We start from the raw sequence: 17,550 nt of genomic DNA on the forward strand, positions 1-17,550 counted from the left end.
AGGACCCCGGGGTCCCAAATCGTAATTAATTAGCGTATTTATTTATTTTTGGCGACTCAGTCCCACCGCGCACATGAACGCCGCGACCCGCCTGGCGCGGATCGTTCTGTTGTCGTGTCGTGTCCAAGCGCAGCGGCGAGGACGAATGCGCAGAAGAAACAAAACTTAGAAACTTTGATTAGCGCATCGTGTAGAGCTCGTCGAGAGGGATAGACTGCCGTATCATTCGCCTTCAACAGACATTCATTTGGAGTTTGCACATCTCTCTATCTCTCTCCCCCCGTGGTCGCGTGGACTTTTATCAGGTTCCTCCGGTTTTTCCCTCCACATTTAGAATCAACATCACTCGTTCATAGTATTTGGCTGATGCTTTACATTTCCTCATCATGATAAGCCACATCGCTGAGCTAGTATTTTCGGCCAGGTCGCTTTTGAAAAAGAGTTACATATCTCAGTAGGGCCTTACCTGGTCAAATAAAATAAAAAGCTAGTTTAGTTTAGATTTCTGCCGTTCCTTTCATTTGACTGCTTCACAGCCCAGGGCCCCATCGCTGACGAATATCGGTGATTCGTCAAGCATCGGCGTCGCACACATCTCCATTCACAGCCTTCAGTCAGTGGTCGAAATTACACTTTCCTATGGCAGGGAGGGGGGGGGGGTGACGACTGTGTGGATGTTGTAATATACGCAGGTCAGTGTAATCAGCACGCAGCCAGTCTGGCTCGGCCGGAATCGCAGCTTTGATTCTTCATGGGGATTTACCAAAGTGGGGCATTGTTCCGTAAGATTGCAAAACGGTCCCCACTAAACCGTCAAATACACGACCGCTAACGCCGAGTGGGCCATCGCGCGGTTCAATAACGTGCGCCCATTTCAGCCGACGTACTTGCAGCTGGATTATTGCCACGGAGGTGTTTGCAATCAGTGCGAGCCCATTTACAAAGTCCTGCGTGCCCCGCTTGGGGCTGAAGGTGTCCGCGGCGTATGAAACACCCCGAGTGCCAGGGGCTCCGTGCAGCCCACGGCAGAAGCCAAAGCGCAAGGCCCGTTGCCATTATGCCAGAACCCTGGAGCAGCATCCATCAGACAGTCCACCTGTCTGTCCCATTCGATCCTTGCCTCTCGCCCTGCTTTATTATTAACAATTTAGAACGACTTGGGAGGTGTAGAGTGTGATGGTTGGGGGGGGGGGCATCTAAATATTTGAGTTTGCCGTAATTGCAACAATCTATTTATAAACACGACATCAAGGATCTTATATCGCAGCCTATTGCAGTCCCATGCAATATCTACCAGGAAGGACAGCTGGCTCGGATAATGGAAAAGAATGAGAGATGCCGTGCAATTGGCTTGTGCCCAGCAGTGGGGGGGGGGGGAGAGGAATTGAAGTGTAATCTGGTTTAGCAGTGCAGAGGGGCAATCATTCATCCTCCAGCTGCAGCCTGTGCCACCGACACAGTGCACGTGTGGAGGTGCTGGCACGCCGAGCGGGACTCGTGCGCTGCTGGCAGGCGCCGGGAATATCAAGTGGTTTCAGGCGCCGGCACGGGACCTCACGAACTGATTTCTTTCACTAAATATTTGATTTTCACTTGTTTGGCTGAGTTAGGTGCAGCGCCTAATTTAGCCGAACCAGCACGCTATTTTTTGCATAGTTTAACAATAATAGTAATGTTTTTTTTTATATTGCGTCGTTCGTGAGGAATGCATCGCAAAATTGCAGAAAAGCTGCAAGGCAGCCTTGGCGGTGAGCCGGTAACCAACAATTACCCAAGCTCTGCAGTCCTCTATGTATTACTCTTTTTTCTGTCCCCCTCAGCCAATTAACGAGTGTTTGTAGATGTTGGCGGAATCCGGAGCACAACGAAGAGAACCCACTCGTGCGAGGGGGTAACACTCGATCCCATGCAGAAACGACAGATAATATTAATCCTCACTTTGCTGTATCGCACTCTGCTGGCAAGCAAGGGTATGGCTCCTTGATGCCCACGTGAAGGGAGTATCACAGCCCATCTTAGTGTGATCCACCAACCCTCCCTCGCTGCTGCGCCTGGCCAGATCTGCCATGGGGCATGCAGATTCTTTCGTTGGTTGGGATTAAATCCCCGAGTTTTCTGTCCTTGGGATCGGCACTCAGACGCTCGCCGGTGACGTCACTGTTTGCACACAAACTTGTCGCTGTTTACCGGCCCGGATCCACACGCAGGGGCCCTCTCTGGCTGAGCTCCGGAATGATCGCACCGCACGTGAGTGTACGTGAGTGTACGTGAGTGCACGTGAGTGCACGTGAGTGTACGTGTGTGTACGTGAGTGTACGTGTGTGTATGTTTGTGGAGAGCGGTCGTGTACTGGTTTGCGCACTGCGCTAAAAACCTCGCGACCCGAGTTTGATTCCCGCTCACGGACAACACCAGTGACGATTATCTGAACCGGTCCTGGGCCTCCCCTAGGTTGACTCAGCCTCAAATTAGTACCTGATGCGGTGTGTAAACATCGTCACTGGGGAGACAAAGGCGGCCGGGCGTGGTGTTGGCCACCCAACCCTTCGTGTGCTGTGCTGGCCTTCATAGGATGCTCGCTAACAGCACTTGCCCCAACAGTCTGCGTAGGCTAAGCAGGACGATCTTTGTCTATGTCTACGTGTCTGGCACGAAGGAGCGGCGCTTCCCGCAGTTTGTCCAAAAGGAGATGGAGAGCATGTACATCGAGGAGCTGAAGGCGGCCGTCAACCTCCTCATGGCCAACCTGGAGAGCATGCCCGTGGCCAAGGGCGGCTCCGACTTCAAGCTGCAGAAGCTGCGGCGCTCGCAGAACTCGTCCTTCATCGACATGGGCGAGGAGAACGAGAACCAGCTGTCCAAGTCCGACGTGGTGCTCGCCTTCAGCCTCGAGGTGCGTGGGGCACCGGCCGGGGAGGGGGGCGCAAGCCAAGATACCCGTCCAGAGAGTCGGTGCCAACTCGGCGCTGATGATGGGCTCTCCCTGTCTCTCTCTCTCTGCACAGTTGAATGTCCCAGTCACACTTGTAGAGCTGCGGATATTCCATCAGACTAATCGGATGGGGGCGGGGGGGGGCGGCACACACGCCTGGCCACCTTTGTCTCCCCCGTGCTGCTGATCTTGACCAAAGCTACACGGTTGCACTTTGCCACCTGCGACACGGCCGGCTAACGGCACGCTTTGCCTGTATCCCTCGGCAACGTGCCGAACGCGTTAACCTCGTGCCCGCGCGTTGGTCGAGAAGATCGGAAATAATCGGGGTCCCTGTGGTTAAGCTCCTCCAATCCTAGCGTCTCTCCTGCGACCGCGTTCGTCCGTGCTGCTCGGCGCTCGCGCGTGCGCGCTCACCGGGGGCCGATCGCTCCGCACTCGCGCAGATCGTGATCATGGAGGTGATGGGACTCAAGTCGCTGGCTCCCAACCGCATCGTCTACTGCACCATGGAGGTGGAGGGAGGAGAGAAGCTGCAGACGGACCAGGCAGAGGCCTCCAAGCCACAGTGAGCAGCCATGAGCCTCTCCTCCCCACGCGTCTCCCCTTCCGTCTGTCCATGCGTCTGCCTCTCTGTCTGTCTTGGCATCTGTCTCTCCGTTCGCGTCCTCTATTTCCCACTTCCCATTTGCTTGTTCGGTCCATCCTTGTTGCTGTCCATTTGTCTTAGTTGCTTATATCTGTCAGATCATTCGATTGTTTTTTTTCACTCATCCCTATCGATTCTTGTCTATAATCACGTCTGTCTTTCTGTCTGTCTGTCCACATGTCGGTCTGCCTCTTTGTCTTTCTGCCCATGTCGTTGATTCTGACAGTTTCTTTATCCATATGTCTGGCTGAATGTTAGCCCATCTCTATATCCAATATGTCTGTTCGTTCGTGTCTTGTCTGTCTTGTCAATGTGTAGGCGTTGCTATAGACTGTGGGGCTGCGTGGTGGGCAGCAGAGGCCAGGGCAGCGCGATCTATTGTTGCGCTGTACTTGTGCGCCCCCACGTCTGTGCTCCTTGCCTTCCCAGCTATGGCTGCAGAGTTTGGCAGTACATGTGGTTTACGTCGCTTATTGTGAAAATTCGGTCACAGTTCCTATGATCACTGTTTCATTGCTTTTATGGCTTTATTTTGGTGATTTTCGAAAAGTTTTTCGGTTTGGCCATGTTTGTTTGTTGTAGTACAGAGTTAGACTGATGGCTTTCATCTAAGTTGTCTTGTGGTTGTTGTTGGTTGTTTGACTTGCATCCCACTGGGATTTTTGCACACAGTGTTGGTGTACGGTGCTTTTTCTGCAATATTTTGCTGTCTTTTCTTGGATTTTCTGTTTGCGCATAGTCACTTTAAGATGTTTTCTTGTTTATGTTTTTGTTTTTCGTTTGTTGCGGTTGCACCCGATTCAAGAGCCGAATGGCTCACAGGGCTATACCTAATAAATGAACTTGAACTTGAACCCCGGGCCGTACTGACCAGAGCGCTCAAACGACCCCCCATGCAAGACTGGCGTAGCAGTGGACTGACACGAGGGCTGGACGTGTTCATGGGCTCGTCGAGCAGTGACGCTGCGTGAAGACGGATTTAACACGAAGCGTGGCCCGCGTGCTGCCCAGCAGAGCCGCTCAAGAAACCACGCAAGACTCAAGAAAAGCGCACGAACGTGCAATAACCCCACGTGACCAGTGGGGGGCGATGCTAACATCCACTGGTCGCTGGAAAAGCCACAGACGCTGCTATTTTGTGTTTAGGTAGTGGTGACACATCCTGATAAGAGTGTCGGTCAAACCTGCCAATAATTATGTTGCGCAAAATAAAATAAAAATTGCTACATGTGTGTTTTAAAAAATATTGTAATATATTGTGATGCACATTACGTTAATGTGGCTTAGGTCAACCCTAACAGCAGTTACGTTGTAGGAAGGTTACTCAAATGTGCAGTCGTGGCATATTGTGGGCAATAAACGAATATAATCATAGGCAAGGGTCTGTTTTAACTGCGTTAATGTAAAATAACATTCAAGGGTTGTTAGCCTGACAGGTTATATCAATATAGTTCAGTGTTTTCCAGCATCTTTTGTTTAAGCAGGCAAACCACTTTGTGAAAGGTCAACAGCAGTTGTCCTATGAACATTCTGGTCCCCTTCCATGGGAATGTGGAATGTCCACCATTGGCTAAGGGTTGCCAACAGACATTGTGTGCTGCCACTTGAAAGATTTCAGCTGGGAGGAATTTAGAATGGAAAAAACAAACTGCGTAGCCCTGTCATGGCCGGCAACACGACAGTTCCAGCAAAGCCAGAATCTAAACTCAAATCAGGTTTCGCTTTGTCGCGGTTCGTCTTCCAAGTGCTTCCCGCGCACGCAACGTCCTCCCGCTCACCGCTCGCTTGTCTTGCCCGACTTCTGTCAGATGGGGCACGCAGGGAGACTTCACGACCACGCATCCCCTGCCGGCCGTCAAAATCAAGCTCTTCACGGAGAGCACGGGGGTCCTGGCCCTGGAGGACAAGGAACTGGGCAAGGTGAGCGATTCTGTCCACAACACGAACGTGAATGGCCCCTTGAATGCACTGCTGGGCGAAGGTTCACTCCCCACTCCCGGTCGGTCACGGGAGTTTTTTTTGTTCACTGTTGCTTCGTCACGCTGGACAGCGCGGGTTGGTGGAGTTCCAACTCCTCTCGACAAGTTCAGTCACCGCCCGCCCGCATCAGTGGCGAGCGATAGCTTGTGTCGTGCGCTGTCAACTGCGCCACCACTCCCCGTGTAAAAGGTAAAGGTGTGGCCCCGCAATGGACAATCGCTGGCTCGCGTCACAGCTGGCAGAAGGGCCTCCACTAGAGGAGGGCTCGGGAGAGCCCCTCCAGAGGTTTCTTCGGCTTCACCACACCACACGCGACCTGCCGATTGGCTCACTGCCATACCCACGTCTTAGCGTGTCGTCTTAGCGTGTCGTCTTAGCGTGTCGTCTTAGCGTGTCGTCTTAGCGTGTCGTCTTAGCGTGTCGTCTTAGCGTGTCGTCTTCGCTCAGCGCTGTGTTTTCCTGTTGCAGGTCATCCTGCACCCCACCCCGACGAGCACCAAGTCGGCCGAATTCCACAAGATGGTGGTGCCCAAGAACAGCTCCGACCAGGACCTGAAGATCAAACTCGCCGTGCGCATGGACAAGCCCCAGAACCTCAAGCACTGCGGGTCAGTCTGAGCACCTGCCATCAAATCACCCACGAATGCTTCCCATCTCATCCAACACCACTTGCCCCTACAGTCTGTTAAGGCTATATGGGGGGGGAGGGGGGGATTCTTTGTCTGTCTTTGATTGTGCACGTCTGCTGTGGCAGCGTTAATAGGTGCTCTCTAACGTAAATGCCCCATCGGTATCTACGGCGAGATGGGGATATTTGCGTTGTGTGCATATGTGCATCAATATCATGAAGTAGGTTAAATATTAATGCTTCATATGGTGCTAAGTCCTCTAATAGAAGGTACAAATAAGGTAGTTCTGGCCAGCTAGTGACAAGTCAGGGCACGAAGCCAGCACTTCTGGGGGACCTGTATTCCTATCCAGGTGTCAGCCAGCTGTACATACAACGCGTTCCCCATGTCGTGCTGATCATAGAGGTTGTTTGACCATACTTCACCAAACTTGTCAGTGTGTAGGTTGGTGAAAGGGTGAGTTCAGGCCCAGTTCAGATATCACTCGTGTGATAGCTGTGCAAGGAATCGAACTTGGATCGCCGGGTTCGTAGCGCCAACCACAGCAGCACCCACTGGCCGTGACATGTATCTTACCTTGCTGAAAATAAACTTAAAGTATTGTTGACACCTTGTCATATATATCGCTACAGAAACCTCAACTTTCGTTCGTCGTAACCCTCGGCTGGCCTCGGAATGACAGACAATATTATTCACACGCCTGCCCCAGGGCTGAAACCCTGTGATATGGAGGCGTTGGCAAAATGTTCTTGCATTGGCATTATTATTCTATGGAGGCACGAGGAGTTTAAATTGACAAAGACAGCTCGACAACTTTTGAGACAAAATAAATTAAACACGTGCACGCTCTTACACGAATGCGCTGAAAACCGCTCCAGTAGTTCCCCGAGCGCCAGGGGGCCCGCTTCGTCTCCAGTTTGTTCTGACGCTTTGGCCGGATTGTGGCATTAGCCACAATCCGGCCGTAACAGCCTCGTGCATCGGGCCCCGCATGCATCGTATATGAACGAAGTAAATTTCGAAGCAAATGTCGTGGCTTTACACTAAATAATTGCCAACTTTTACAGCGGCCTACAAGTAACTAATTATATTTTTTTAGACTGCATAAAAAGAGCGAATATTTCTACGAACAATTCACCGCCAGCACAATTCACCGCCCCCATAAACATAACTTCTTTTCCACGAGGGTGGCCTTCAAATGAAATGAAAAGTTCACGCGGGTGAGCTCTTTACACCTGGGCGCGTCTCTGACAGCTGGGGGACGAGCGGAGGCCCGGGCCGCTAAATCGGGCCTGACACGCGAGATTGCCTCTCGCCGGTGGTGTGCGCCGAGCGGCGGTGACAACGTTTGCCGAGAGCGATCAGCGGATACGCCAACGATCTCCCCCCCCCCCCCGACCCTCTCTCTAACTCGCCCGTGGGCAAAGACCCGATTCGTTCGCGCATGACGAAGGGCGGCCGTGCGGCCCGCAGCTCCCGGCCCCGCGTCTCGTCTCCCCCCGTGGCCGGGTCGCCTCCCGCCGCTCCTCTACCCGCTTGTAGGGAGCAGCCGGTCCGCATCTGATGCCACCGCCACTACCACCACAACCGCCCCCCCCTCCCCCCCCACTTGTGCCGTTGAGGGTAATGCGTTGTGAAGACTTGTCTTAAGTGTTGAGTTATGCCGCACAAGCCAGAGGAGGATTCAGTAGCTGAGGTGTCCGTCCCGTCTGCTTGCTAATGGATACGAAAGAGCCAATGGTGTTGTTTTGCAGGATGGGCTGTCATCTTGTTGATGGAATATACTTGTAAATATATATTTATATAAATACATATTTACAGGGATGGTGATGGCTTAGGGAAGCCTTCATCCACCAGTGCAAATATCATAGATGGTGCTGATGATGATATATTTTTAGAATCAACTATGCCCATGTTAAGTCATGCATCATAAGGAATAATTTGTATATTTCGCTTCAGTTTTCGTAAAAGGACATTGGGACAGTTTTTGGTACCTGGCAAGGTGGCTCTGTGGCAGAGACCGGCCCACGACCAGAAGGTTCCGAGTTCAACGCCTGGTTGTCCTGTGGGTAGACTTGCCCATCACATGTAACATTTTCACCACTTGTCTCCAGGCTAACAATGGATATGATTGTTGCCAAAAGTCTCATTTGATCAGAGACACTGTGACTTTGCTTAACTAAGTGAGCGATTGTGGATGCATAGTGCAATGACTTGTCCATAAATATGAACACTAATTTGTACACATATTTATTCATCTCTTCTTCGTATGATGACGTGTATGTAAGTTGACAGGTCGGTAGCTGGCACAATTGTTAGCTCATGCAAGAACATCGAGCTCCCTCTCCTGCAACATCGGGCAACCCAGCAGCAATTGTGAACAGGCCTAACTCTGCTAATGAGACCCAATAAGTCCAGAGTTCGACTGCTTAAGCACATGGTTCTGACAAAACACTCTGATTATCACGGTTGGCTACGTACGGTGCGAAAGAAGTTCAACATCCACGTATAATATCCAAGGTCCGCTGGCTATATGACTAGAATGTTATGTCATTATTACTTGGAACAACGCTCGTGCCCGTTTAGTAACTGGAACTCGTGTCTCTCAGTCGTCCGTGCTGTGTCGAGTCCTGATTCATGTCCAGGCTAAAGGCCTCCCTCTTTTCCTCTGTGTATGACTGACCTGCCTCTCTTACGCTGCAGTAATAGGTGACGTTTCAGGCAATTACCCTTCTTCTTTATAGAGGTAAGAGAGATGGAGTGGACAGTAATGGTTGCAGACAGCACTCTATCAAACGAAAAAATCAACAAGATAAATAAGCTCACCACTGTTTTTTATGAAGCCTCTTGAGATGCGATCGCATTTATACGCCGCAAAAACCCAATTGGCAGTTGCGCTTACTTATTATGCACGAAGGTAGTTTGAAAATTGCTGTGATACAGTTTGTTTTGTGTGGATTATTTTTACAGGCGGACATAGCAACAGTGCCCGTGTTGTTGTGTGTATGTGTGTGCGTACGGGGTAAAAGGTTCCTTTCGAGCGGATGAATGTTTCTGCTGGTCATGACAGATCCGTCACCGCCACTGTGCAAGCTCTGTGCTCTGTGGTGACGGGATAGCTTGTGAACGTGCCCTCTGGGTGTGATTCTGTGTTTGAAAAAGAATCTGACTGGTGTCACGGACCGTGTTGCCTTGACAAATGCCCAATATTAGTCAACTACACACACACACGCGCATGTGTCTGTGTATCGTAATGGATAAACACAATGCCAAGGTCGACTACGCCAGGAGTAGGCAACCTGCAGCCCGCTGGCCTCATGCATCCCGTGGAGCTCCTGGTGGTGGCCCACTGGCCTCACGTGTCACGTGGTGCTCCTGGCGGTGGCCCACTGGCCTCGTGTGTCCCGTGGTGCCCCTGGTGGCGGCCTGGTCTCAGTGTCTCTAGAGCAGGGTGGGCAACCTGTAACAGAGCAATATCCAAAAAGTACCCCTGAGTTCTGCAAAGAGCCAAGTGTATATATAAGTGTGTGTGTGTGTGTGTATATATTCACAGTTTTCGGCACAGCACGGGAGACATTTATTATTCTTTGCTACTACTGAGATCGTGCGTCCTACGCGATGCCCCTTCGTTAGAGCCACCACATGCGGTGGATTCAAGAGCCGCATGTGGTGGCTCGGGAGACACCGGTCGGCCACCGCTGATCTCGGGCGAAGCGAGGGGTCGTGGCGAGTCCGCGAGCGCGGGGTGAAGCCTGCGGCCCACCGAGGTGGGGGAGGGCCGTTCGCGTGGCCCACCGACTATAGTTTGAGTTTCCCGTCACCGGTCCACGTTGTTGTGCCTTCCCAGATACCTGTGGGCTTTGGGCAAGAACGTTTGGAAGAGGTGGAAGAAGAGGTACTTTGTCTTGGTCCAGGTGAGGCAAGAAAGGCTCCACGTTCACCTGTGTGGACTTGGACCGTCGTCCGAAGAGCTGCGCTTCAGTCAAAGTCTCTGCGAAGCGGGCGAGCGCCAGCATGAGTTGCAACACTGCCTCCGATGGGAACGCAATGCACAGTCAGCTTTGAGTCTCCTACTGAAAATCAACACCGAACCTCGATTTTACTCGGTCCACTCAACGACCGGTAGAAGCGGTAATACTGCGGTTAGGTAATTTGCCAGGTCACTAGTGGAGGGGAAAAGTGTGGATAGTCTTCAACAACAACGTTGCGTACATATGGCCCCTTTCAGGAGGACGGTCTCACGAGGCGTTTGTTGAAGTCCATCAGTGTCGAAGAAGAGACGTTTCACGCTGCTTGGGAACGACACGGGCGAAGCTTCTGCCCTTGAAGTCATCGGAGCGCGACATTTTTGAAGACCGCATTGCTGACTTTTATTAGTTGTGGCCATTTGTAAATATCACTCGAACCGTCACTATGTGGGTCGCCTACGTGAGATGGTTACGGTAGCGTTTGTTTAAACTAGGCAAGCGTGAACCCGAATTTGACTTCACTTAGTGTCATGATGTTATGCACAAAATCACCCATGGGCAGTGTGGGATGCAGAATTAAGTTGCAGCATTACTTGAAATAGTTTTTTTTTATATTCACTCCCTGAGCAAATTGTGCCATTCAATTTTGAAAGCAGGCAATGTGGTCTCAATCAACTGATAAATGATTCAGTCGTTTATTATTTATAACCAGGTGGAAGCTCAACGAGCCAACGACCCAATACGTTAGCTTGTTGAAAAAAGTGGCTACTTTTTTCAAAATTTCTTGCTGTGAATTTCACACCTGATGATGATTGCTTGTGTTGCAGTCGAAACGTCGTGAGAATTTTTATTGTTTTATATTTATATTATTTTATTATTTTCCTTCTACGTGACTTTACCGAAAGAACCAAGAATATAATTGTAATTCCTTTAAAGAGACCTCTCTCGTCGACTATACCCGTGTCTAATTATATTATCGACGTCGGCTAAAGCACCGCGCACCGTCGTTGCTTTGGGCATTTCCCCATTACCACTGCCGTGTAGAGACCACCACAGCACCGTCACGGTGGCGAGATGTTAACTACCTCGCCTGATATAAAGGAGGTGGTGGGTTCAATCCCAACACTGACGCCCGTATTTTTGGAGTTTGCACGTTCTCCCCGTGGTCGAGTGGATTTTTCTCCGGGTCCTCCGTTTTTTCGCTTCACATTTAGAATCAACATCACGCTTTGAAAGTATTTGGCTGATGCTCTAAATTGCTACACAGTGATAAGCCACTTCGTTGAGCTGTCATTTATCACATCTGAAAAAAAGCTGCATAGTAGCTGAGTGGGCCCTTACCTGATAACATAAAAATAGATTGGCGCCCACCGCCGGATTGGCCCCAGTTTCCCGCGTTGCCGAAGGAAATGTTCTCTCGCCGTGCCGCAGGTGAGCCAGTACACCTTCGCCATGTGCAGCTACCGCGAGAAAAAGACCGAGCCACAGGAGCTGATGCAGCTCGACGGCTACACGGTGGACTACACGGAGCCGCAGCCAGGTACAAAGACAAAGGTCCCCCCCCCCCCCGTGGCAGCGCCCACGCGGCCTCTCAGGTCAAGTGCCGTTAGCGGCGATTGCCCGGCACGATGCGCGAGGTGGATGGTGTGGCCGGGACCGTTACGCCTGCTGCTGTATATTTGGAGTTTGCGTGTCTCTCTCCCCATGGCCGCGTGGATTTTTATTCGGATCCTCCGGTTTTTCCCTCCATATTTAGAAACATGCATTTGGCCGCTATAAATGTCTACATTGTTGAGCTATCATTTGTGGCCAGGTCGCTTCTGAAAAAGAGCTATATAGCTCAGTTGGCCTGAACCTGGTAACATACAAAATCGTGTCATAGTTTAGTTACGAGCATAGAGAGGGAGGCCGTCTATATCTTTGCGCTCTCTCCCATCCCACCTCCCGTCCCACCCAACCCACGCTGCCTCAGGCCTGGACGGGGGCCGCTCCTTCTTCAACGCGGTGAAGGAGGGCGACACGGTGACGTTTGCGAGCGCCGACGAGCAGGACCGCATCCTCTGGGTGCAGGCCATGTACCGCGCCACGGGGCAGTCGCACAAGCCCGTGGCGCCCACGCAGATCCAGAAGCTCAACGCCAAGGGCGGAGGCCCCCAGATGGACGCCCCCATCTCCCAGTTCTGTGAGTGGCCGCGATCGCCGCGTCGGCAGCTCGCCGCTGCCACACTCCCCGTGCCCTTCCTCCGCTCGCAGCGGCCCGCGTGAATGCGGCCGTGACGCACCTCCGGTTAGCACGGTTGGCTACGTATGGTGCGAAAGACGTTCGTACGTACGTACGCACAATGTCCTCGCCTCGACGTGGCATTCCAATTGATCTTACCATCACAAAATGTAACCGATGTTTTGGCTTGACCCCGCTCCGTTCTTGGTTTGGTTCTTCAACAGTTTGCGGTAGGAATTAAATAACAGGTAAATTATAGGGAAATGGACGTCCCACGCGATGGATTTCGTTGAGAGAATATCTTGCGTCACTTGCAAGCCATGATTGCTGTGGGCGAATGTCACGGCTAGAGTTGTTCACAATATCACACGCACAAGTTTGGTTTGCCCAGTGGAGGAAACAGGCCTAGTATCTCTACCAGCTCCGTGCAGCGCATTGGAGCGTCGGTGTGGAGAGAAGAATAACATTGTGTGTAACAATTAACTTAAAACGAGTAAAATATCACTGGCTAAGACCAATGCCATGCATAGGAGTGTATGGCCCAAACAGTCAAACACCAAACACATGAAAATTCAGTTTCTCTTAATAATCTACATGAAGCTTTAGTTATAACTGAGGGCCTTAATAGTTCTATAGAACAGAATCCACTTTATCTATTTGGAGTTTTATTTTATTTAAAGTTATTGGGTTAAAACATGTTTTAAAATGGCTTGACAATTCATGTCAATTCAGTAGTAACAATTTTTGCAATTAATTATCCATACACAGCCTTGTATGACACAACATTACAATATACCTGCCACTTTCTCTGAGATGTATATATATATATTTGTAAGTGCTAAATACGACGTGTTTGTAAACTCGCGTAAACACTTCACAAAGACGAGGTCACTTTAGTGAACCTGACATTTACCATCGTTGCTCTGAAGTCGAAACGCAAACCATCGCCAACATCCCCGTCGACTTTGAGACCGCCGTAAGCAACAGCGGTCAACGCCATCACAGCCCTCGCGCTTCCAATATCACAGAGAGGACTTCACCAAGTCGAGACTGTAGACTCCATACGCTTAACTTCAACAGCCTGTGCTCTCCTTCTGTCGACCCAACGAGTTTCTCCACCCTGGGTTAGTCCCCATGGAGCTCCCAGGCTACCCCTCGCAGCCCCATCATGAACCCAGAGACCTTTGCAATTATATCTGTAGATTGCAATGAGACCCTGCACCTCACATGGAACTTTATTTAGTTCAATTTATTTGTTTAAATGTTGTCCGTGCAGCACTTGCAAGGGTCCTTGATTGAATTTGCGGACCTCACAAGTAATTGTCATTTTGTTGAACTTTCATTTATGTGTGGCCATTAACAACTCTTTACCAGTGACCTGCTTACAAACAGATAACAATCACACACACACACGTCACATACACACCATAGACATACATACACATGCATATCAATCACACACACGTCACATACACATGCACATCACAGACACATACACACACAGATATCAATCACACACACGTCAATCACACACACGTCACATACACACAAATCAATAAATACAAAACATGTAACGCTCGACATTCAGTAAAGAGTTCAAACAAAATCGCAGACGGCACAGAGACAATTTAGAAACTAAACTGAAGGGAAAACTAATTATTTGAGTCTTGTCTTAAAACCATTGTCACGGCTGAGCAGAATTTCTTTGGCCGACCGTCCTAGACATACGGGGGGGGGGGGTGGTGGTGGTGGCTATGAACAACTGCGTCCTGCTGCCCATAGCCAGGTCGTCGTGAACAGCAACCCACCGCCTGGACTCGCACACACGAGGCGCACACGACACGCGCCTCCTGCTCTGTGACAGCTTTGTGCGCGTCCGTCCGCGCGCGTCGCGCTCGATGCCAGCACCCAACGCGGCATTCATTGCCTCGGGACGTTGCCAGCACGCGATGCAGGCGACACCACGATAGCATGCCTTTCGCAAATCTGTTAATTTACTTGAAATTCCTCTGATAATTGTCTCAATTAAAGTCTTCCGCCGTGCTGCAAATTGACGGCATCAATAAAGCCCGGCGTTGGCGAGGCACGTCTCAGAGGAGAGCGTGGCGGAGGAGTGTCGCGCGTGCGGGGTGGGGTGGTGTGGGATGACTGCGGCTGATGGTTCCAGCACCACAGCCGTCGCCCTCGGGCAAGCTCGCCGAGGGTTTTCTCACTCCGTCTCCCGTCGTCTCCCGTCCGAGGCGGTGCGGAAGGGAGCGGCGGGCGGCAGCCTTCTGACTCGTTTGGCGGCGCGCGTTGTTGCTGTTTGTTTGTGTTTGTTTGTGTTTATACGACGTGTGTGCTCTGTCTCCTCTCGCTCTGCTAACACCCTAGTGGGACTGAAGGGTAAGTTGTCGTCTCACGGCGGGGCTCACGCCCGCGCCAACGGGATAATCCCGCGTGGATTATTGGCCGACACGTGCATCTTTTCTCCTACAGATGGCGGTATTTGCTTCCTCGTTGAAACAAGCCCCACCAGATGCTGCGCTGCAACGGTGCTCCCCCGTTCCCACTCGTTTAAAGTAGCAGCTCGGGTCATTTAAAGCGTTTGGGGTCGTTAGCATTACAGTTATAAATGGGAAAAATTCCGACGATTCTCTGTAGTTGCAAGCTAATTCCACTCGTTAGAGAGGAGCAGACTTACGATCCCAGCGATGGCCTCTTGATAGCAACACATTTTCTGGTGCCATCACTATCATGGGCGGGGGCAGCTGGCTTGGGCTATGCTCTCGTGTGTAGATGTACGGCAGACTACAGGGCAACTCGAACAATCATCAAATTAGCAAAATGGCAACGATTCGTGATCACCAATCGTCTGGTGCTTCAATATCTGCAACGAGAGCAGCAGCAGCAGCAGCCTAACACCAAATCACAAGTCAGCGTGCCGGATCTGCAAGCTAAGCAGGGTCGAGTTCGGTCGGTCATCCGATGGGCGAGACCACACGGGAATGGCCGCCGTCCCTTCGGCATGCGGCACCGTCAAGCCGTAGGGGAGATGCAGTCGGAATAACTGGCTGGGGTCTCAGCGCACGTGGCTAGGACCTGGGGCAGAGTGAGCCGGTGGGCGATCGGATCCCCAGCGCCCTGGGGGGCCCCCCCAGCGTGTCGGGCGCCCCCCGCGGGGGAGAAGGAGGTGGGGGGGGGGGCGGTGCGCACGGTCGGCACTGAGCGAGCGAGGGCTTGTTTCAGCCCCGCCGAGCGGCGCGAGGAAGGGAATATCGCCTGGAGCCCTGCATGCATCCGCACTAATTCCATCTTAATTCACACGGGGTGCCCCGCACCCCCAACCCACACCGCACCCCCCCCCCCTCCACCTCAATCCCGCACCGTCTCCTCTCCCTCACCGCCCCCCCCCCCCTCAACCCCCCACGGCACTACCGCCTTGCAAAGCCAAACCTTGGCAGCTTTACTGGCGCAGTACCGGTCTCTGTTAGATGCAGGCTCTCTCATCCACCGGCCTTGTGCCCCGACCGCCACTCCGCTGCTGTGCGAGGATCGTGACTCGGTGCCGTTAACGCGTCCGTGTGTGCGTCCGTGTGTGCGTGTGTCCGTGTGTGCGTCCGTGTGTGCGTGCGTCCGTGTGTGCGTGCGTCCGTGTGTGCGTGCGTCCGTGTGTGCGTGCGTCCGTGTGTGCGTCCGTGTGTGCGTGCGTCCGTGTGTGCGTGCGTCCGTCTGTGCGTGCGTCCGGTCTACTCGTCCCGTGTTGTCCCTGCATGTCACAGTCCATGCACCTTGGCTCGAGCACTTGACTAATACTATTGCACTCCCGTGCAGTGTCAGACCACCAATGTGTTAATTTGTGATTTCATTTAATTCGTTTTTGTTTGTCCCCCTGTCTTTTTTTGACTTACGTATTTGTTTAGTTGCAAAGTTGTTTTGTTGTCTTGGTTGTTTTCTTGTTAATCGTCTGTTTGATGTCGTGAGTCGTCTGTGAGGTTGTTTATTTAGGTTCTCTCCTTTCATAAATGCGCCGTGTCGACCGTTTAAAGAACGATAGCTTTAATAGCTTTAAACAAAAATTTCAAGAAAGGCCACTCACCGAACCGTCAGGACTTCAACTATCACCAAAAAAATATGGGTAGCTTCAACACAGTGATTCCAATCCGTGCGATACTTGCAGCGTGCAGATGACACATTTGTAAATTCCATATGCCAACAAAATGGGAATAAGTGATCTTATGTCATTTAAAATATTTATCTTTAGAATTTGTGCATCATGATACTAGTGGACTGATTTGCATTCCCGATTGTAGATGTGAAATCTTTGTTTGCCAGTCTGTCACTCAAAACATTAGCTCTGTGCCAAATGCCAAAAGCCAGTAGGCCACATGGGACTGAAATTCCAAAGCCAATTACAAGATTGGTTCTTCTTTTATTTTCCTCCACAAACTTTCCTTGAGATTTGTGTTGTTGTTCAGATCTCCAGTAACTAAGCAGGGTTGCACCTGGAGTGTGTTCGGATCGGTGACCACCATGCGGAAATACGCAGTAGGCAGCAGAGGGCAGGGTAGCAATCCCATTGTTGTGCTATACTTCTATGCTCAACATCTATCCTCCCCGCCTTCACCAAGCAGCACTGACCGGCGCAGTGAAGTACGGTCAGAGAGCCCCCCTCCAGCCCACACGGCTTGGGGAGGCTGTTCGCCAGCGGCGTATTGACGAAGGGCTATGCATGTATTTACATTTAGGTGTATAAAGGCAAAGATCCCCCGTATAGCCTGATCAGACTGTTGGGGCAAGTGCTGTTAGCAAGCACCTATGAAGTCAGGAACGGCACACGAGGGGGTGGGTGGCCAGCACCACGCCTGGCTGCCTTTGTCTCCCTCGTGGTAATGTTTTTACACATCACACCAGGTACTTATTTGAGGCCGTGTCACCCTAGGGGAGGCCCAGGACCGGTTCAGAAAATTGTCACTGGTGTTGGCCGTGAGCGGGAATCGAACTCGGGTCGCCAGGTTCGATAGCGCAACGTAGCGCTGACCACTACACTACCGCTGTGTGTGATATATATAGGTGTGTATATAGGTGTGTATATAGGTGTGTATATAGGTGTGTATATAGGTGTGTATATAGGTGTGTATATCTCACACACGCATGTCTATAGTGTCAAGCCAGCTAGGTGTCAATGTGGC

General features: G+C 51.4%; 1 protein-coding gene across 4 annotated transcripts in view; it reads left to right on the plus strand.

The window, feature by feature from the left end:
- Nucleotides 1–17,550, plus strand: part of LOC144729477 (calcium-dependent secretion activator 1-like) — a 362,783-nt gene that overhangs the window by 255,061 nt on the left and 90,172 nt on the right. For all 4 annotated transcript variants that reach the window (XM_078609805.1, XM_078609804.1, XM_078609802.1 and 1 more), the window contains exons 6-12: nt 2,657–2,893; nt 3,379–3,500; nt 5,390–5,501; nt 6,030–6,169; nt 10,038–10,104; nt 11,590–11,698; nt 12,131–12,340. In XM_078609805.1, the coding sequence (XP_078465931.1) occupies nt 2,657–2,893; nt 3,379–3,500; nt 5,390–5,501; nt 6,030–6,169; nt 10,038–10,104; nt 11,590–11,698; nt 12,131–12,340 (997 nt within the window). The remainder of the gene's footprint in view (nt 1–2,656; nt 2,894–3,378; nt 3,501–5,389; nt 5,502–6,029; nt 6,170–10,037; nt 10,105–11,589; nt 11,699–12,130; nt 12,341–17,550) is intronic.

Source organism: Lampetra planeri, chromosome 32 (genome assembly GCF_965212315.1).
Source record: "Lampetra planeri chromosome 32, kcLamPlan1.2.h2, whole genome shotgun sequence".
In the NCBI taxonomy this organism is placed as follows: Eukaryota; Metazoa; Chordata; class Hyperoartia; order Petromyzontiformes; family Petromyzontidae; genus Lampetra; species Lampetra planeri.